This window comes from Rhamphochromis longiceps, linkage group LG6, assembly GCF_057381845.1.
Source record: "Rhamphochromis longiceps isolate RC_006_pf linkage group LG6, R_longiceps_female_GT1.1, whole genome shotgun sequence".
Taxonomy (NCBI): domain Eukaryota; kingdom Metazoa; phylum Chordata; class Actinopteri; order Cichliformes; family Cichlidae; genus Rhamphochromis; species Rhamphochromis longiceps.
The window spans coordinates 22,816,159-22,837,685 of NC_140562.1; the positions used below are offsets into that span (position 1 = coordinate 22,816,159).

The 21,527-nt window shown below is 41.7% G+C and overlaps 1 protein-coding gene across 2 annotated transcripts in view; it reads left to right on the plus strand.

Annotated features, from left to right (window-relative positions):
- Positions 1-10,045, plus strand: part of cxxc4 (CXXC finger 4) — a 28,410-nt gene extending 18,365 nt beyond the window's left edge. The window contains exons 3-4 of one of the 2 annotated variants that reach the window (XR_014911972.1): positions 8,839-9,049; positions 9,148-10,045. Coding sequence is in view for 1 of the 2 variants with exons in the window: in XM_085408548.1 (XP_085264674.1) it covers positions 8,839-8,883 (45 nt within the window). In the remaining variant the exon portion in view is untranslated. Of the gene's footprint in view, positions 1-8,838 lie in introns of both variants that reach the window. The other variant, XM_085408548.1, reaches the window with a different exon arrangement.
- The last annotated feature ends 11,482 nt before the right edge of the window (positions 10,046-21,527 follow it).

Here is a 21,527-nt window from a genome sequence, read left to right on the forward strand (position 1 = left end):
AAATGAGTTGAACATTTGCGATTGTATTTTTAAAACACAATAAATACTGTATATGAACATTTACAAACATATACGGTAAATTTAAACATGTCCTTGTTATACTAATTTTAAAAAAAAGTAGAACTATTAGCAAAAAAGACATAAATTGTCATTTACAGCTGGCTTATCCTTTAAAAGTCAAGGTAGTTATTTGATTTTCATACACTATCAAATAGTGTATCAAAACCTTAGATCCTCTATGTTTATATAAGCTATGGATACTAGTACATCCAAAGATATTTATTAATTATTGAAGGCATGTGATTCCATTAAACTTAAGGCTGAACACCCACTTAAAGAAAACTCAAGTTGTATCTCTCTTACCATATTTCACAGCTGTTTCTAACTGCCCGTTTCAAAAGAAGGCACGGAAAAAAAATGTAAATTCTCCACTGTGCACTTCACATTGCTTCCTTCATTCTCACATATCTTGTGAGAATGAAGGAAGTGCTTGAGTTCTGTTTCTGTATCCAAAGTTGACTAACATCTCAAGATTTAAAGGGCGAAATCAGAGTTTCTTTGCTTCACTACCATCTCTGGTTTGCATCGTTTGAAGCATCCTGCGCTTCCAGTCGAGCCTCCGTCAGCGACGTCACTGGCTCAGCAGGTGTTTTGCCGTTGGCAGCTGATTGAAAACATCTGCCGTGACATCGCTGACTGGGGAGCTTTCAGAGGAGAGCCGCAGTCTCAAGTTCCGCAAACTCTCCTTCGATTTACCTGTTTGACTGTGGGCGTTTTTCATTTTCATCAACATACACTGACTTCCTCGTAAAGAGACACATCGCTGTGCCGCCTCGGGAGCGGTGGGCCTGTTCCATTTCGCTGTCCACTCAATGGCTCCTTCGCAGTTTGATAAAAGAAAGGCGTTTTTCTGTTGTTTATTTCCTGAAGCCACTGAGGCCTGGCCCGTCTCTCAGAAAATCCACTCCTATGGAGGGCTCGTAAAATATACATCCTACAGGAATACTGCACTGTAATTACATTCGCCCATTAGCATACGGAGGTTTGGAGTCACACTGCACTCAGCCTCCAGCAGCACTTTGCCATATGGTCCGTCTGTGCTTCTCGGGCCATATTTGGCAAGACTCGCGCAGAAGGTCAAATATCAAGTCAGAGGACTGTGCCAGAATTGCATCTATGCTAATTGCTCTCTCTCTTTCCCTGCTTCCTCATCCATCTCATGCTCCTCTGCTCCGCTCCTTCTCTTTCATCCCTCTCTTCCTCTCCCACTGAAGTAAGTAATCTGCTTTAGGATGTTTCTGAGATGGAGATGGATTTGGTTTTCCTTCGCTGCCCCTCAGCCTAATCTCCCCCCTGTGACCACCCCGCCTCCTGCAGGCACAGCTCTTAAGCACACCATCATACATCCCCCTCCATCGCCCCCCTTTTGCCCCCAGTCCATACACGCCTAGTCAGCGAAAAACTCCCAAATTCCTCATTACTCACAAACATCCGCAATACACTTAGCCTGATTTGCTCGAATGGATGCCTAGTGCAAGGCTGGACCTTGACGTAAAAGATTGTAGCCGCATTTCCGTGTTGGAGTGCTATCACCATTCTGGTGTACTCTGGTTCTTGTCTGTGTGCCATGAGCATATTTGAGTAGGGTCAACTGAAAACATATGCTGTTTAGAGAGGGAAAAAGGTTATACCATTCTACTTCATTTGCTTCTATCTCTAATTTTGAGCCCTCCTTGTATAATCACATAAACTATAGCGCTGAAATCTCTGTGACCAGAAACATTTTTTGATAAACGTCTGCAGGTGGGGACAGCATACCACAGAATTCACAGTTAACCTTTTCTTCTGTTGGTGCATCAATATAAAGGTCCCCGCTCAAGGGTTAATTTGCACCTGTATGGTCCTATGATAGTCATATAACCAAACATATACGCAAAATTCATAAAACAATGACAGCTGAAATGACAGCTTAACATCCTGAACAAAAATAAGGGCATTTCCTAGCCTGCATTAAAATATTATGTTTTGATGTAACTTATTGAACAACATCTGCAAAACCCAGATTTATGCGTGATGTATTCACATTATTCATGTTATTTTATTATAGTCCCAACTTCTCTACTTATTGCAGCCAATGCTGAATATAAGAAAGTATTTGCAATATTTGAGGTCTAAGCGCAGCGGTGTGTGGATACCTAGATGAGTGGTCTGTCCGTAATAGCGGCCTTGGAGAGGTAGTTTTTATAAGCAGCACTGGGTGGCTAGAATATTGGCTACAAGCCCTAAGATGAGATTTCAGCCCCCACCTTCCTAACAGCGGTAACGTTGCAGGTGATGGATTGCTATACCTTCCAGGTCTGAGCTTGGCAACGCCCCAATATTTCTCCAGAATAAAGTGACAGGCAATATATAACACATCAGTTAAGGCTGACTGGATTCCTAAAACCCCACCAACATCACCACCACCACCCAGCCTGGAGATGGTTCTGAGTGTTTTGGATGGATCTCAAAGTCGTCCTTCCTCGACTCTGATGAAAGGACATTTCTTTTGCTTTTAGCCCACCTCACTACTGGGGTTAAAATAATCAAGGCAGACTGTTGTTTTATTTTGAAAGGTTTGTTTTTTCTGACTGTAGTTTGGAGGTGTTAGATGTATTAGGTGCGAGGTGTTTGTAGGCATGAGAAAGACGAGTGTTTGCAATTATACATCTGAATGGATCTGAAAAGTCAGTGTGAAGGAAAAATAAAGCAGAATTAAGAAAAGTTTGTATATTTGTGTATGTTTTGTTTGCAGCCTGTTAGAGCTCCATGCAAAGGATTGTGGTCATGAAGTACGGCCTGGTTCCCGGCCCGTATCTTAATAAATAATGGGTATTGTCAGGGTAACATATGGGCGTGTGCTGATGTGTTATAATGAGCATTTGGAAACACATCAGCACACTCCCACAACCTGCCCGATGCCTCTACCTGAAATTCCCTCTTCCGCTCTGTCTTTCTGTCTCCCACATATCTCCATCTCACTTCCCCCTTTCTATTCATTCTACCTCTTCTCTGATTTTTCTCTCCCTACCTTTTTTAAAATCTTTCTTGTTCTCTGCTCTGTCATCTGTAGAGTACAAGCAGATTCTTGAGATTTCCTAGAAAGAAAAAGTGAGGGCGGGAAGGCGAGTTTATAGTTGGAGAAAAAAAAAATCCACCCGTAATTGCGGTGAATTAAAACTTTTATGATGTTGCGCGCGCTTGTGTGTGTGTGAGCCTTGAATGTGTGTTGGTGGGAGTGAGAGGAGTGAAGCGGTCGTGGTGGTGGCGGTGGTGGCGGGGCAGGGGGGGCCTCTGTGACAAGGCTGGCTGGGAGCAGAGAGCTGAGGGTTAGTGCCAGACATGTCTCAAGAGAAACCGGGGCACATTTGCAATCACCCCGAGTTCAAAAGGGTAATTTATTCACAGTCTGTGGTTAAAGTAGGGCTGCTCAGAATGCCAGTGGAATAGTGCTCGGAAGCAGAGCAGTAAAGACACATTATTTTAATTTTTCTCTCTCCTCTTCTCCTCTTTCTTTCTTTCTTTCTTTCTTTCTTTCTTTCTTTCTTTCTTTCTTTCTCTCACTATCTCTCTCCCCTCCTCTTGCTCCCCCCCCATTGCCCTCTTCATCTCCTGTTGTTGTTTCTGCGAGCCCTGTGTGGCGTCTTTTAACACACGCCGGCGAGCATATTTCACTTTTACACTCATCCGCATTGACGTCTGGGCGCTGATTGAATTTTGAGGCGCTGTGGCGTCTGCCATTATCATCCTCATCGTCTTGAGTGGTTTATCTCTGCCCCCAGCTCAGTGTGACGCCAAGGCTGCAGGGGAGAGGAGGAGCAGCGCAGGGGTGGGCTTGGGGGTGGGGGGAGTATTTGTGCGTTTCCAGTATTTGTGTGGAAAAGATAGGGATCCTGGATTTTTAAGATTCCGGATGGAGGTTTTTGTCACCTTTGCACGCATGTGGCTCTGCAGAGGTCGGAGTTCGGCTTGGTTTGGTCCAACTGGTTTGATTTCCACCACCTTGTTTTAATCAGCTGACGATGTGGCTTCAACGTTTACTGCGCCTGCCAGGTCCAGTTAAGATCGCATGCTGCCCTGAGACCTTACACTGCCTCACCAGAATCAGCAGAGAATTATTCCACTACATGTCAGTTTTACTGTGTTGTTATCACCCAAAGCCACCAGCAGACAGTCAGAATACCCTGCCTACTGTGCTGGTGTGGTGGGGTTAATTTGAGGTCTGGAGAAATGTCTTCCTCCTCCTTCAGCCAGTTCAATACTCTGTTGTGTGCATTCATTGCCGGAGCGGGAAATTGTCTTTCCCTTCAGTCTGTCGTTGCAGCCAGGTTGTTATGTATGCTCTGCTGCAGAGGCAGCAGCGTTGATGCGAGCTGAGCTGCTGCCACAGCGTCTTGATTTGAGGTGAAACCTTGGCGTTGCTCCCTTGTCCCTGGTGTAGCACTATCAGCTCGTACCTTCTCCTCACCCTGTCTTTATCGCCCTCTCTTTCGCTTGTCTCCGTATTCTTGTGTCGTCGTCCCCCCCCCAGCTCTTCCTGCCAGTCGACTTTGAAGGCACATGCAGGTGGGGGACCAGATGACACAGAGCTGTACTAATTGAGCCTTCTTTGTGCCTGGTCACAGCAGTGTGCCGAGGCACGGAGACCTGGGAGGGAATCCAAGCAGCACTCAAGAGCCCAACTGGATCGATAACGTGGGAACTTAACAAAACAGAGACATGCCGAGTGCCCAGATTAGGGTCATTATTGTCTCTGGTGAGCCGCACTTCCACCAGGGATTAATCAATGTGAGAATATGGATCAAGATAAACATTCTCACCTCTCGTCTTTTCTTCAGCTCCAAGAGCATCACAGTATAGGCAGAGAGAAAGAACAGGACATGAATGTCCTCCTGTGGATGCGCAGATGTGTTCACAACATCCACAGCATTGTAAAGTTTGTTCAGTCCTCTGAAAGAAATGTTGATATTGTCCAGTCGAGTCACAGAGATCTGTGTTTGTTGTTAAAGTCTGGTGATACGACAGCTGTTAGCAATTAGCCGACAGCCACATAAGCGGTCTGCTAAGTTGTCATTAAGCTAATGAAGCCATAACAATTATTTGTGTCTAAAAGGTGTTGTTTTTCTTAAAGTCCAGATTGAAGCTGAGAAAAGTCTACGAACTACTAGACAGAAACACTAGCAACGAACTTTACCAACTCTGATTATCAATGGAAACATAAGGCCTAAAGCACGGCACTACGGCGCTTTTGTTTTTATGTATGTTTGCTTTACCGAAGAGAATCTTAAAATATATACTTTTTTTTTTTTTTTTTTTACATTTTTATCTTTTTTATATAAAAATGGTACTAAGTGTTGAGTATTAACCGAGGGTTAATACTCGTGTAAGTTTTGGTAAGTGATTTGGCATTTATATAGCAGTGTGATATTCTTTTTGTCCACTCAGATGTTACACTGCAAGCCACAAAAATTAAGTTCTTTGCTTCCATCCTTTTGTCTCAAATGGAAATTTAAAGCAAAACATTGGCTGTAAGTGATGAATGTTCATATCAAGAAAACTAGGAAAAGTACTAATAACTGAGAAGTGTTTATGTCTTGTCTTTTTGGATTTTTTTTCAAGGGAATGGTTTAGAAAAGCAATCATTTATACTCTCAAATGTTGAACCTATGTTCACATTGCGCAGAATCCCAATATGAAGTAAATAAACACTAAATTGATTTTCTACTATATTTTCCAGGGGACTTTTATGCTCAGCATAACTTTGATTAAGCCTTCTATTGTTCTCTAAAAATACATTTTGAAACAAAAATCACATAAAAAACATGCATTTTTAGAAACAGCAAAACTGCTTTCAAAAAATGAAAAAGTGCAATTAATGGACTGCAGCGATACAACAATCAGCTCGTGGCAATTAGGTAAAAAAAACTAGATGTGTGAACACATCTTGACCCTTAAAAACATGATCGCATTTCATTTCCTCCACGTTTAAATTGGTGATGATGGTATCCTGCTGCTCTGGGTTCCACCATTACTCACTCAGAAGGATAATAGTAATTGCTTAATGTGGTGTGAAAAAATGGTAAATGGTTGCTACAGACGAGGAATGCATGCATCCAAATCAGGTGGGGTGATGAGCCAGTACCTGTACAGCTGACTCTGTTTAGGAGATCACAGGAAGAATATCCTAAAATGTAGGAAAAGCCACATCTACTGCATTACACCTGATGAGTGAATATTTGTGATCCACAGCTAGTGTGAATGAGAGCCCAGAGATGTGTTGCACTGGTGTTAATCCATTAGTTCTCACCCCAGCCAGTCAGGGCAGATGGCTATTCTCTATATGCCGGTCAGAGGTTTCTTACTATTAAGTTTGGTACCAATACTGCAATGTGTTTGCCCAAAGGAAATATATCTGTACCTTACTCTGTAAATTGTTTAAAAGGCCTTGTGCCAGACATGTCTCAAGAAAAACCAGAGCACATTTGCAATCACCTCGAGTTATTTGTCGCTATATAAATAAACGTTAATTTAATAACATAGGTGGCTCTGAAAAGCCTCATCAGATGATGGGTTTGCAGACTCATCTGTTTATGGCATGTTTATTCTTTTTTCATTATAAAGATTATTTATGTGGGTTTCTAAATAAAGTTTGTCTTTTAATTCTAAACTTGTCATAGCAGAAGACATTAAAGTCCTTATCGCAGTGTCAGTGTAGCCATCGTAAGCACTAGTTAAAAAGTTGGGCTTATGACCTTCTCATTGATGTCAGTCAAGTAATAGTTTTGGTTACTTGAAAGTGAAAAGGCTATAATTCGTGCTGGACACACATTGTACACATACATATAAAAAGGATGTCACAATACAGTACAGTAAATTAGCAGTGAGTACCAATGGAAGTACATGATTCACAATACCAAATTCATACCAAAACAAAATGATTATCTCCTGTACTTAAACATAAAATCCTTTATTATAAAGTCGTTTTAAATCACTGACATTGTGGTGGGAGACAGTTTATTTTTAAAATGTTATGATTACATTTTATTGACAGAACACTGGAAAAATGAGGGTGGTTGTCAAGTAGCATGCTACTTTTACTACAAGGTATCGATTCTGTACGTTAGCTTATGCATGTAAATCACTTTAGCTATTGCTAACATTTTAGCCTACAATGTATCGCTGATTTCACAACAGTGGTCTCAAACAACATGGAAATGTGTATTTCAGGATAATATAGGGACTATAACACTTCAGATATTATCAGGTTGAACCAAAACCAAACCAAACCAACTTGGAGATTAACTCTTTGTTCCACATGTAGTTTTTCTTGTGCGTTATGCAGCCCCCTTCAGTTCTGGAAGAACTGGTGCAAGTACTATCACATTTTCAGAATTTAGGTATGAAAAGAAACCACAAGTGTGGGCTCAGGTGACCTCCCTGCATATATGGGGACTAATATCTGATAATTAAGAAATCTATTGTTACACATAATGTTGCACAGTGCACTCTACACACATTTAAATGATGTAATTTCTTGTTTATTCTGATATGAAACAAATTGCCAATGTATTGCACTTGTTCTTCAGTCTGATACTAGTGCAACTGGAGTTTTCTTGAATGAAAAATCACTACAGACCAGCATATGCATGCAGTGTCTAATGACATTAAAAGTCAATGTAAACACACTGGCTTTGGTTTTAGTTTAATAAGTTAAGTGAAATAAAAGCTGTTCAGCTTGTTACTCCACTTGTCACTGAGCAGCCTCTTTGGTGGAGAAAACAAGCTAATTTAGGCTGCTTAAATATCCATTTTGCAATGCACTGCATGACAAATAACAACAGCATTAATCCCGCCTACTGCATTGACTGCATAAATGTTACTCCTCCTGCAGCAATTATCAGGCAAATTCATTGTTTATCGAAAAAAGGGAAAAAAACAGTGTTTTGTATCATGATGCCAGACAATTAATAATTACAAATGGTTGGAATCCTTTTGGGTAATACAATTTAAATATAAACTATTATCAGCGCCCGTTGTACACTGTAGGTTTTACATGTGGTCAATAACCGGTATAAGCTTGAGAGCATGCGCCTGTCTGGTGCTAACATACTCATCAGCATGCCTTTAAGAAGCTGCCAATGACACTTGGTATTAAAATGTCAAATTGCTCTCCACTCAGACTAAAGTGATTTTAGTTGTGATTATGCACCATTTCCCCCGTCAACAGGGGGGAAAAAAATCCAAAAAAATGTGCTAATTGGTCATGGGGATTGGTTGGAGACTCCAGTATTTTATGTCTCTGACTTCCAAATGAGTTTCGGAAAGAAGAGGCTGTCACTCTGGCGTAGAGGTTTCGGGGAGAAGAAGGAGGGGCGGCTGCTGGCGCGGGCTCAAATTGAAACGATGCACTGTTCCCCCTCACTGCGGCTAGAGCTCACAGTAATTAAATGCCTCATTGTTGCTTCTTGGGAATTTGTATTGAATATTTCATACAGCGTAATGATTATTTGGGTGTGGGTGGGACGTGGATGTAATCACCTTGGCTGGCTCTTTGATGAAATACTTGATTTGGTGGTTGTGCTTTCTGGCCATTTTAAGTGCCCTTCTGGGATTTTTACTTTACTTAATGTCCATGCTGTTTCTAGCCAATTCTACCCAACTGCTCCTTACATTGCGGGTTATTGCCATCTGTGATTTTTGAACGTGAATTTTGTTTTGTTTTATTTTCAAGAGGTTGCCAGTGACATCACCATGAAACCTGTGAAATAAAATGTGTCCTTCACATTTTGTCTCCCACAGAGGACGCCGGTCAACAACGGCGAAGCTTTTCGGTGGTTCTTTTAGAAAGAAAGCCGTGGCCACCCCATCCACCAGTTAGGAGGGCAGGTGGGACTCTTGACTCTCTGCCAGGAGCACTTCATGGGTTCACAGAACCCATCACGCCCGAAACATTTGGAGAGGATGAAAGAAGAAAACGTGGACAGACAAAAAGATAAAAGATAACATAATGGTGTTGTTTTAACTCTGTAATTTCCTTTTCTGTGTAATTATTGTACCTTTTGACAGTATCATAATGTATATTTTTGGTGTCTATGAATGTGTTTTCAGTGTCGTGGCTGTAGGTTCACAGCCAATCCTGTGTAAAGGACTCAAACAGACAATCATACAGTCACCCTGAATCCATCAAACAGGAAGAGGCCACAAGGATCGAGGATATACAAACCCAACACACTTCACCGTGGAGCAATAATCTATTCTTGTGATTATTCTTCAACCTTTTATATATATTTTTTACTTCAATTATTATATCAAACTGAGTCCTATTCAGTTTTTTGTTCTTTTTTAATGTAATCTGCAATCCACATGCTCATGTTTAGACCATTGCTGGCAGTGTGATATGTTTGCGAACGATAGCAGCAAATGGGTTTGTTGATGTGCTTCCTGGTTTGAGTGGACATAGAGCAGAACGGCCCACATTGTCCTGTGTGGTGAGCTACACTTCTTTAAGCTCTAATTGGGCGTCATTTGATTGTGGCAGCGCCAGATGTTTGAGTCAGACTGCTGTCTGAGGGGTCATATTCTCAAAGAAAATCCTTTTTTTTCCCTTACAGAACTACATAGGTCATTGTGTCTTTTTCTTTTTCTCCTTTCAGTTTGGATCACTAAAGGTTGTAACTGTCAAAAAGGTAGAAAGTAATGCCAGTAAAGAGTTGTAGGTCATGTTGAAAACATTCAAATTTTGAATTAATTACAGACCACTACACATATTTGACATGCCAGATGTTGTTCTGGAGAGAAGAGATCGATGAAACTCCTCCTTCAGCGTAAACAGCAGTCCCTCCAGCAAAATAATGTTGAGACATTCCAAAAACACGATTATTCAATAAGTTACTCATTGTCTTAAACCCTATTGTTGCATGTGTAAATGTGTTTTGGTTTTAAAGATTACTAAGAATTTGTATATTGTTGTTGTGATGCTTTTATGTGTTAAAATAAAAAAAAATGACTTCAGTAAAAGAAATGCTGGTAGAACCGTTTTTGTGCAGAAACCATGGACAGAGAGAAAAATAAATGCCCCGATATACAAACATATATAAAAAAGGGAAAAATCAGTAATCACTTTTGATCACCTGATAAGTATTACCTTTCTTGCCTGTTTTTAAAGCCTCAACAGAAATAACAACCTGGAGGAGATGGGAGACATATAACTGCATTGGTTGCCTCCCTGGTCACGTATTCCCTAGAATACTAAAATGTTGCATGAAGAAGAGTGGTTCCCAGAGGCAGCAGACTTTAAAGGACTAGTGAAATCCCATGTGGTTTGTCATGCTGGAATGCACTGGGGGGGCACAGGGGTGGAGGGATGCAGGGAAGTAGAAGAAGGGAGGATGGGGAGGTTGGAGGGGGGGAGGCGAAGCGAGACAGGCTCCTGAGATAACTTGAGCGACTGAATGATTGCCGGGTCTTTTGGTTTCTGGGGTAGGTAGGGCGCGGGAATAGGAATGCTGCGGAGGTGGGTGGGGGGCAGGCAGCGGGAGGCAAAGGGAGGACATAGGCGCATTTGGACGATAGCTGAGATGGGGGAAGAGGGGTGTCAGTGCAGAGGAGAACGAGCAGAAAAAGGAGGAAATCATCTGGGACTGACTTCTCCCCTGACTGAGCACACTTGCCATCACCCAAATTGAGCTGCTGACTGTTTAGGGACGGCCTGGAAGATGGCTTGAAGTGCTCTGCAGCAGCAGTGTTGGTGGCAATGTGGCATCTAAGGCGCCCGTTCTCCCCCTCACCCGCCCTCACTGGTCATCAGAGGTTGATAATGTGCACTGGGAGTGCGCCGGCTCCCTGGACGGTGAGATTAAATAACATCAGAGACACTTCTCTCTAATCCTTCTTTCCCTCCACCTCCTACTCTGCTCGGGAACTAGGATTTAAAGTCTTCAGGCCCAAGTGCTAATGTTCAGCTTTCTGCTTTGGCAGGGAGAGGCAGAGACAGAGACTGAGAAGGTAGCAGGAGGATGTTAGCAAGATAGCAGGGTGGTGGCGATATGTGACAAGCTATCCCATTCTCAGTCATGGGCCGCTTTGTCAGAGCCGCCGACGTCCAAGAGACAGAAGGTGTCCTTGGGTGTCAGTGCTCTGTCTCATGGCAGGTCACATATAGACTCCAGACAAAAACTCTTTGGTGTCACATTTAAACACAGTGGATAGCCTCAAATGTCATTTTTCAACATGTTAAAGGTACTCAATGTAACACAAGCCAACTTAAACCATAACAAGTAGCTGTGCTGCCACTCTCACTGTCACCAAATGCATCAAAATGCAAAAGTAAAATCATCTTTAAAAAATCAGTGAGTGAAAACATACAAAACCCCAAAACTTGCAAATAGGACTGACAAACTTCTGACATCAAGCATCCACCACTCCTTCAGATTTTATTTCTCCAAAAAACAGGGCCATTAGTGTCTCTATCAAACCTTGCCTGTGATGCCAGCAGCTTATTAAAACATGATAGCATTTTTATAGCACATTAGCCTTCGGTCCCCAGTGTAGCACCACATTCTTAAGGAGTGTTAAGACTGGAAGAAACTAACAGCCGTAAACCATGGAAAGTCAGCCGACTGAAGTGAAGTACACGCCTGACGTCTCACGGAGGGGACTTCTTCCTCATCTGTTCTGGTTGACAACACTTTTAAACTGAAAAGAAAGTTCGATCATGTATAGCAAGCAACAGCTTAATCAGATGTCTGTAGCTAACGAGCAGGTTGTTTCATGTCAGCTATATTCAATCTGTTTTAAAACAGTCACAATAAGAGGCACAGCACTCACATCCCCGAACTGGGATCCATTGTTTACAAAAGATAAACTACATGTAAAGTGTGTTAGTGAGCATTTAAAAGCTGTGCAAGCTAAATAGCTCCCACATGACTATTTTAATGGACAGATGTGAAGGTTGTCATCCTGTTAATACAGGAACAATGAAATCATTCATTGTGAAACATCACATTCTTCTTTTTCTGTGTGTTTTGCATCCACACCTTGTTGGAGAATTATTAATACAACAGTTAACCAGATCCTCTTTAAATAACACTTTCAGTTAATATTGTGCACCAAGATATACTGTAAAAAAGAAAAAAAGAACGATAAAAATCTGTAAAAACAATACAGTACGATGAATGTTTTAAAATGAATTTCCTTATTTTCTTAACCATCCAAAACCACCCATTTACTATTTATTCAAACATGCATTGAAATGGAGGGAACAAAGGATTAATAAATTACCATTTTCCATTTTTTATAGAATTTTCTTTTTACAGTGTAAAGTTTAATATTTTACAGTTAGGCAGTGCTTGGACCTTGCAGCGCAATCTGAAACAGCCGAAGATGCAATTTCTTCTTAAAAGAAAACTAGAAGTTCACGCTCTTGAAAAGCATTTCACGGTATACAAGTTTCCAGTTTTGCATAGTCAGACTTAACACGATTTAGCACCGTGAAAAGTGTAAGATCATTTCCGTAAGAAGAAGACAATAAACGTCTGGTTTACATTAATTGACGGTCCCTTAAAGCTTTGGTTCTGATTTATTTCAACTTGGCCATCAAAGTTTAAGCTTTGGCGTTTGTATCTATTAGCAGTACACAATGTACAAGATCTGCACTTGTGTGAATTTAAAACTAAGGTCTGTTTAATTCTTTCTGACCACCGGAGTCAATGTGAGCATGTGAACATGCACACGAGGTCTAGAAGGAATACCGGCTGAGTTACACATGTGAAGTGGGTGATGCAAGGAACAAAAAAAGGGGTCTTACATGCAACAGCGGTCTCTTTTTCAACTTGCCTTCATGCACAGGATGCATGCATGTTGCAAGCGAGGCCACTGCTTACTGCTTATGTGCAATCCTCCAGATGCTGCACAGCCTCTGCTTGACCAAGAAGCATTAAACCTTTCCAGGTAAGTAGCAACCTGTAATTTCCAGGTACCTGTTGTGTTCTTACCTTGTTAAAGCAGCAGCTATTTCATGAAACCATTTTTCAAAAGCTGGAAATACAAGCTAGTAAAGCTTTAAAAGTTTACTTTCAGTATTTAGTAGCCTTATTTTTCTTAGATTTTTCAATATTCCATAAATTCCCTTCTGTGAAACACTTTGTAACCTTGTTAGGAAAAGTGCCTTATAAATCCAATATATAATTTCCAAAATGACAACTAAACCTAACCTAATGCATTAGTGTCTAAAACTACCTAAGCAGTGCAAGCAAAAAAACAAAACACAAAAAAGAAGCAAAAAACTTCCTAAAAACTTCCAAATGGGACAAAAGTCAGAAGTTTGTCTCCTGCCAGACAAACTTCTGACTTCACCACCACCTCCCCAACCTTCTAATGCAGACTTTCTTGTTCCTTAACACTTTCCCCGCCAGAGTATTGTTCTGAACTTCCCGGTGACTCATGAATCATTAATCACTCAAGACCTCCAGGATAATTTTTAGAGTTTTACATTTTTAATGCTATTGCATGATGTGAGAAAGGCGATTGCTGGAATATTTCGTCATTGGCAGGGATAGTGTTAAACTGTTCTCTCGCTTTCTATGTATGCAGCGACATCTGGCAAAACATGCTGTGCGTACATGCAGGATGCTTCTTTTTTCTCCTTTCAGCTGCTCCCTTTAGGGGCCGCCGCAGTAATCATTCGTCTCCATCTCATCCTATCCCTTGAATCCTCCTCTGTCACACCAACCCTCTGCATGTCCTTCTTCACTACATCCACAAATCTTCTCTGAGGTCTTCCTCTTTTTCCCCTGCCTGGCAGCTCCATCCTCGACATCCTGTTGTTCAGTATATCTAGTGTCCCTCCTCTGCACGTGCCCAATCAGCCTTTCCGCTCTAACTTTTTTTTTTAAAGTTAAACACTGAGGTTTGATTTAAAACCCATAGTAGGCAAACTAAATGAAACATCAGCCATCAGTCTATAATATTTTGTTGTCTGTTCTTCAGACACAGATCAACTACGCTTTTATGTCCACCAACTCCTGTCAAAGACATCTGGGTCATTGAAGATGATTTTAAATGTGACTTCCTTTAATAGTGTGTCTTTCGTCATTGTTGGGAAGAATCATTGAAATCAGCTTTTATTTGTGTTGAAAATGATATCATAGACTTCTCAATTTCACCCGATTGCTTAATTTTTGTTTCCTAATGCTGATAACAGTGGGAAGGCTGGCCTGCAACAATGTGCATTTTACTTCTTTGTATTTATTTTTTCGAAGCATGAATTAAAAAGCCAATTGCAAAACATTATCCAAGACAAACGCTGCAGCATATGTGGAACTGAAGTCATTTGATAAACTGGATGGCATGAATGTTTAGACAACTAAATATTAATTAAGTGTGGATGTCATTACAGCATCAACATAAACGTTTTACGGGACTGGAGTGATGAAGGGATGAAGATGTAGGATTTTCTCACAAGGGCTGCATGGTTGCTGAACTGTACCCGGAATGCTATGAGTGAAGAGGGTGACTGTAAATCACCTGCCATCTAAATAAATACTGACGTGTATGCGGGCCCCTCTGATGCCAGTCTTGCCACTGGGTACCAGGGGTTAGTGGGCCAATCAGATGTGCTTACCCTCTCTGTATCCTCCACAGAAATGCAGAGTGTCTGTGATAATTCCTTCAGGGATTTTGACTGAAAATGCTCCTGCGCTGCACTACTGGCATACTTACATCTTGCCACCAGGAAGAAAAACTTCCAAAGACCTTCCTGAGGTGAGGAAGTGCTAAGAAAGGGCAGCCCTGATTGGAATACTGGATGATAGAAATGAATATGCTATTTCAAGGAAGTCAAAATGAATGCTCTTGATGTTCTAATTTCAAGGTTAGTGCCATCTTTAAAAGCTTTATGGCAGTCGTCAGTGCCTTCAAACATTTCAGGAGTGTTTGTGTAATAAATCCTATAATTTTATTTCCGTCTCCGACTTAAAAGGAAAACTGTACGGCTGCAGATGCTTGCGATGCACGTAGGTACCTTCGCACAATGCACACAGCACTTTCCCACAGTGAGTCACTCGCACGCACACACAGAGGACAGAGAAAGAGACCAAGAGAGAACGACACAAGAGAGCCCCCACCCTTCCTCCTCCTCCTCCCTACCTTGTCTTTCATTATTTATTTACTGTCTGCAGTTTTTCCATCGCACGCATATTGATGCAGAGAAAGCAGGGTGTGAGTGCGTGTCAGAATCATTTCCTGACGAGGGAGACAAGGTGGAAGTAATCAGCAGTGCGCTGATGCAATATGACAGCCCCTAGAACCGCTGGTACACTGTTAAGAGCAGGAGGGAGGAGAAGAAGAAGAAGAAGGAAGGGAAAAAAAATCTTCCCCACTGAAGGAAGCGGCAAGATTTGCACAAGCAACATTTGGGTGGAAAGTAGATTTGCAAAGTTCTGAAAGTTTAGGGGAGAAGGAAATCAGATTCTGGGGCTGTTTTGTCTCAGCTCATCTCTGAAAATTTCTGCTGAAGTATTACCCAAAAAAAAAAATGCAGTAAAAAGGTGGCATTTTGTTTTAAATATATTTCACTATAAGCTAAATAAGCTATCCATTTAAAATAATTTCACTTCCTCCACTTGACTTCACTGCTCTGGTTGCACCCCCAAGGAATTTGAGTAATTGGGAAAAATATGAAGTGACTAAGTGTTGGGTTCTACAAGCATGACTAATATCTGTGTTTTTTTTAGACACACACACACACACACAATGAAAAGCGTCATAAATAGTTTTATTTCCCTTTTCCAAGGAAATGTAATCAAACGTATTAATACATAAGTTTATCTTAAAAGCCTGGAAAAAATAGCACACAAACAGGATCTGCAGTGAAGCCAGCAGTGTGCACGGCTGACATGATCTCTCTCCGCTAATCTTGTCTGAGTGTTCCTTCTCCTCCGCGCTCTCTCCCTCTCTGAGGCAGGTACAGATTGATTAGTTATCCTGCAGCCATCACCAGGCGCAGTGAGACGGTCGAGCACACCGGTCCTCCTCCCGTGTAACACACCTGTGCATATCTCCCTCACACATCTGTACATCTCTGTCTCATACATTTCCATCTCTGTCTCTGTCATCACCTTTCTCTGTTTTTCACATGCGTACCGACACCTTCACCCTGCCTTACTCACCCACAGACACACACTCGCACACCATCTGCTCCTCCTGACAGACACAACACACCCGCGTGCGGTAATTGATGAATGTGAAAGGCGATGCTTTCAGGGTCTCTGTGCGTCTCCTTTTGGGTGAATACTGTGCTCAAACACACACACACACACACACACATACTGCTGATTGATTGATTGATTGATTGCTACAATCTGTATCATGATTGGTTGGTGACATTTCTCCACATCATGTCAAATCCTCTGGCAGCTGGAGTCTCACAGTAATCTCCAAGGAATTAGGTAATCTTTGTCCGAACGGCTGGAATCCACAGTTTATGTCCATGGTTGACACAAAGGGACAATTCGTTCGTTTCATGATAAATAATTAAAAACATGAGACTGGGCACAGTTATTTAAAAAAACAAATCTGAAATCACTTTTAGACCTCAAACAAAAGTTTTTTTCTCAAATGAAAAGATGGAAATTAGGAGATACCCCACCATAGTCACAATATCCTCCTCATCCCACACTTTGCCTTTACTCAATTCCCAATATGTTTTAATTGGCTAAAATGTAACTGTAATGGAAGCAGGAGAAAAACATCATCTTATTACCTTTTATTTTCAACACAAAACCTCCCATCCTGACTTAATACAACATCTGTATAATTCCATATCATTCAGTTACTTTATAGATACACCTTGCTGGTCTTGGGCCGTACACCCTTTTGTCTTTAGACCTGCCTTAATTCTTCATGACATATATTTAACAGAGTGCTGGAAACACTCAGAGATTTCGGTCCATATTGGCACGACAGCATCACACAGTCGCTGCAGACTGTGGGATGTGAACCTCCCATTCCATCACATTCCCAAGGAGCTGTACTGGAAAGAGAATGCTACTGGTGACTGTGGTGGCCATCTGAGTACAGTGAATTCAGTTAAACCAGTTTGAGATGATCTGAGCTTTGTGACATTGTGTTACATGGAGCCATGCTTTCATATTCTAATTCAGTTTTGATCATACTGTCTGAATGCTGCAGAAGAATTCGAGTCCCATCAGACCATCAACATTTTTCCAATCTTCTACCGTCCAGTTTTGGTGAGTCTGTGCAAATTGTAGCCTTAGTTTCCCGTTCTTACCTGACAGGGCTGGCACTTAGTGTGCTCTTCTGCTGACAGAGCAAATCTGCTTTAAGGTTTAACATGTTATGCATTCAGAGATGCTCTTCTGAATACCTTGGTTGCCAGAAGGTTATTTGAGTTACTGTTACCATACCATCACTTGGAAGCAGCCTAGCCCCACCAGCAACAATGCCTCATTCAGAGTCACTTAAATCATCTTTCTTTCCCATTCTGACACTCAGTTTGAACTTCAGCAGGTCCTCTTAATCATGTCTATACGCCTAAATGTGTTGAGTTGCTGCTGTGTGATTGGCTGAGTAGATATTTGTGTTAAAAAGCAGTTGCTTCTAATAAAGTGTGTTGGTGAGTTTATATACTAGCAGACATACGACCGTACATATTCTGCTAAAAAAAACAATAAATAAATTAAGAAAGACTTAAATCACACACTGGATCTAAATGAAAGAAATATCCAAAGTGTTCTCTGATTTATCATTGTAACAGAATTTTCAACCACCTTGGACAGTATGTGATGTAGGAGTGAGAGTGTAGTATATACAGTGGGGCAAAAAAGTATTTAGTCAGCCACCGATTGTGCAAGTTCCCCCACTTAAAATGATGACAGAGGTCAGTAATCTGCACCAGAGGTACACTTCAACTGTGAGAGACAGAATGTGAAAAAAAAATCCATGAATTCACATGGTAGGATTTGTAAAGAATTTATTCGTAAATCAGGGTGGAAAATAAGTATTTGGTCACCTCAAACAAGGAAAATCTCTGGCTCTCACAGACCTGTAATGTCTTCTGTAAGAAGCTTTTCTGTCCCCCACTCGTTACCTGTATGAATGGCACCTGTTTGAACTCATCATCTGTATAAAAGACACCTGTCCACAGCCTCAAACAGTCAGACTCCAAACTCCGCCATGGCCAAGACCAAAGAGCTTTCGAAGGACACCAGGAAAAGTATTGTAGACCTGCACCAGACTGGGAAGAGTGAATCTACAATAGGCAAGCAGCTTGGTGTGAAAAAATCAACTGTGGGAGCAATCATCAGAAAATGGAAGACATACAAGACCACTGATAATCTCCCTCGATCTGGGGCTCCACGCAAGATCTCATCCCGTGGGGTCAAAATGATCATGAGAACGGTGAGCAAAGATCCCAGAACCACACGGGGGGACCTGGTGAATGACCTGCAGAGAGCTGGGACCAAAGTAACAAAGGTCACCATCAGTAACACACTACAACGGCAGGGAATCAAATCCCGCAGTGTCAGACGTGTTCCGCTGCTGAAGCCAGTGCATGTCCAGGCACATCTGAAGTTTGCCAGAGAGCACATGGATGATACAGCAGAGGATTGGGAGAATGTCATGTGGTCAGATGAAACCAAAGTAGAACTTTTTGGTATAAACTCAACTTGTCGTGTTTGGAGGAAGAAGAATACGGAGTTGCATCCCAAGAACACCATACCTACTGTGAAGCATGGGGGTGGAAACATCATGCTATGGGGCTGTTTTTCTGCCAAGGGGACAGGACGACTGATCCGTGTTAAGGACAGAATGAATGGGGCCATGTATCGTGAGATTTTGAGCCAAAACCTCCTTCCATCAGTGAGAACTTTGAAGATGAAACGAGGCTGGGTCTTCCAACATGACAATGATCCAAAACACACCGCCCGGGCAACAAAGGAGTGGCTCCGTAAGAAGCATTTGAAAGTCCTGGAGTGGCCTAGCCAGTCTCCAGACCTCAACCCCATAGAAAATCTGTGGCGGGAGTTGAAAGTCTGTGTTGCTCGGCGACAGCCCCAAAACATCACTGCTCTCGAGAAGATCTGCATGGAGGAATGGGCCAAAATACCAGCTACTGTGTGTGCAAACCTGGTAAAGACCTATAGTAAACGTTTGACCTCTGTTATTGCCAACAAAGGTTATGTTACAAAGTATTGAGTTGTATTTTTGTTATTGACCAAATACTTATTTTCCACCCTGATTTACGAATAAATTCTTTACAAATCCTACCATGTGGATTCATGGATTTTTTTTTCACATTCTGTCTCTCACAGTTGAAGTGTACCTCTGGTGCAAATTACTGACCTCTGTCATCATTTTAAGTGGGGGAACTTGCACAATCGGTGGCTGACTAAATACTTTTTTGCCCCACTGTAAATACATTTGATGACTGCTTTTGCATGCTAGCAAGACCTTGATGATGAAGATGGGACATCAGCTCCTGCCATGTCTGGTTTACTAAAACAGGCAGGTTGAACAGATACAGGCTCCAGTAGCACTTTCAGGTTAGCATCTATGAGAAATAACTTGGTGGGGGGACATTGTTGGACATTGCTCAAGTCTTTTAATTCAGTTATAACCAGAGATGGGCAGTAACGCGTTACTTGTAAAGCGTTACTGTAATCTGATTACTTTTTTCAGGTAACGAGTAAAGTAAGGGATTACTATTGCAAAAACGGTAATTAGATTACCATTACTTTCCTGTAGGAACGCTGCGTTACTGCGTTACTAAAACCGTGATTTTTTTGCAAGAATGTCTCATGACAGTGACGTAAGCGAGTGCGACGTTCGTGACAACAGCTGTGTGCAGATCAACAGTGGATCATGTATCGAGTGCGGGAGATAGTATGAGCGTGCAGCGTTTAAAGCGTGGAAGTACTGACCTTACTTTGAGTTTGATTCCATAAAAAGTGACAAAAACATTAGCGTCCGTTGTGCGTGGGAAGAAAACTTCTTTTTACAGCGAAAAAAAACCCTAAACTTCCAAGCAAGCATCGAGTGCGCAACAACGTAATGGGAAATTCAGAGAGAAACTCGCGGATTCTTCCAGTGACCGCTGCGGCACACCTGCACCAGGGTAAACCTCCGCCTGCCCCACTCCTGCTTTACAGGTGAAAATAGAGCAACAGGACCGCTAGTCTTTGATGTTATTTATTTTCTGCTGTGTTTTACTTGCATCTATTTGAAAGAGTGTAAACACACAAAAAATATATATTTTATGTGCTGGAATGTGCAGAAAATAAGTTTAAATGTTAAACAAATTTCTTCCAGTCAGAGAATGTTGCATATAATTTACTTTTTGCTTGATGCATAAAGTTAAAAGATTAAAACTAATAAAACAAGTTTTAAAAAGAGACTTTTCCATTTGATTACATTTTGTATGATGGATTATGCAGAAAAAGTAGAATTGGGCTGAAAGATCTATCGCTTTATCACCTATTCAGGTTGTAAATCGTGTTTTTAAAAAGTAACTAAGTAACTAAGTAATTAATTACTTTTGAAGATAAGTCATCAGTAAAGTAACGGGATTACTTTTTGGGGGGAGTAATCGGTAATTAGCTACTGATTACTTTTTTCAAGTAACTTGACCAACACTGGTTATAACTGCTTTTGTTAAGTTACTTAATATGTTTTTTTTAATGAAGCTGTTTTACTGAGCCCATTTAAAGCTTTAATACAAAAATGTGTATAGTAGGATTTCAACTGCGGTAATGAAAGAATTTCCCAGATATGAGAAAAGGAATCTCTCAAAATCTAATTTCATCATCTTCATCTTCATCTTATTGGGACTTACTTACACACCCCTCGTCCAAAGGCAGCCTGTCACAACGCGCTCCATCCGGAGATGGACCCCAGAAAAGGAGGATGCTCTGAGGGACTGTTATGACACCACAGACTGGGATGTGCTCCTGAGCCCACATGGTGAGGACATAGAGGGGGCGACACACTGTCTTACAGACTACCTCAACTTTTGTGTGGACACGGTCGCCCCTGCTAAGACGGTACGGTGTTATCCTAATAACAAACCGTGGGTAACACAGGAAGTCAAAGCTGTCCTCAATATGAAGAAGAAGGCTTTCAGGAGCAAAGTGAAGGAGGAGATGAAAGCAGCACAGCGGGAGGTGAAACGCTGCCTGAGGGAAGCAAAGGATACCTACAGGAGGAAGGTGGAGCAGAAGTTGGAGAGGAACAATATGAGGGAGGTCTGGAATGGTGTGAAAACCATCACAGGCCACAACACCAAGAAAAGCACAGTGGGGGGGACTGTGGAGAAGGCAAACGAACTCAACAACTTCTTCAACAGGTTTGACCAGCCCACAACCCCCCCACCCTCACCCTCACCTTCACTACAGAGTCCTCTCCCCACTCTCCTACCTCCCTCGCTTCCCCCCCTTCCTGACACCATGACACCCCCCTCCTCCAATCCCTCT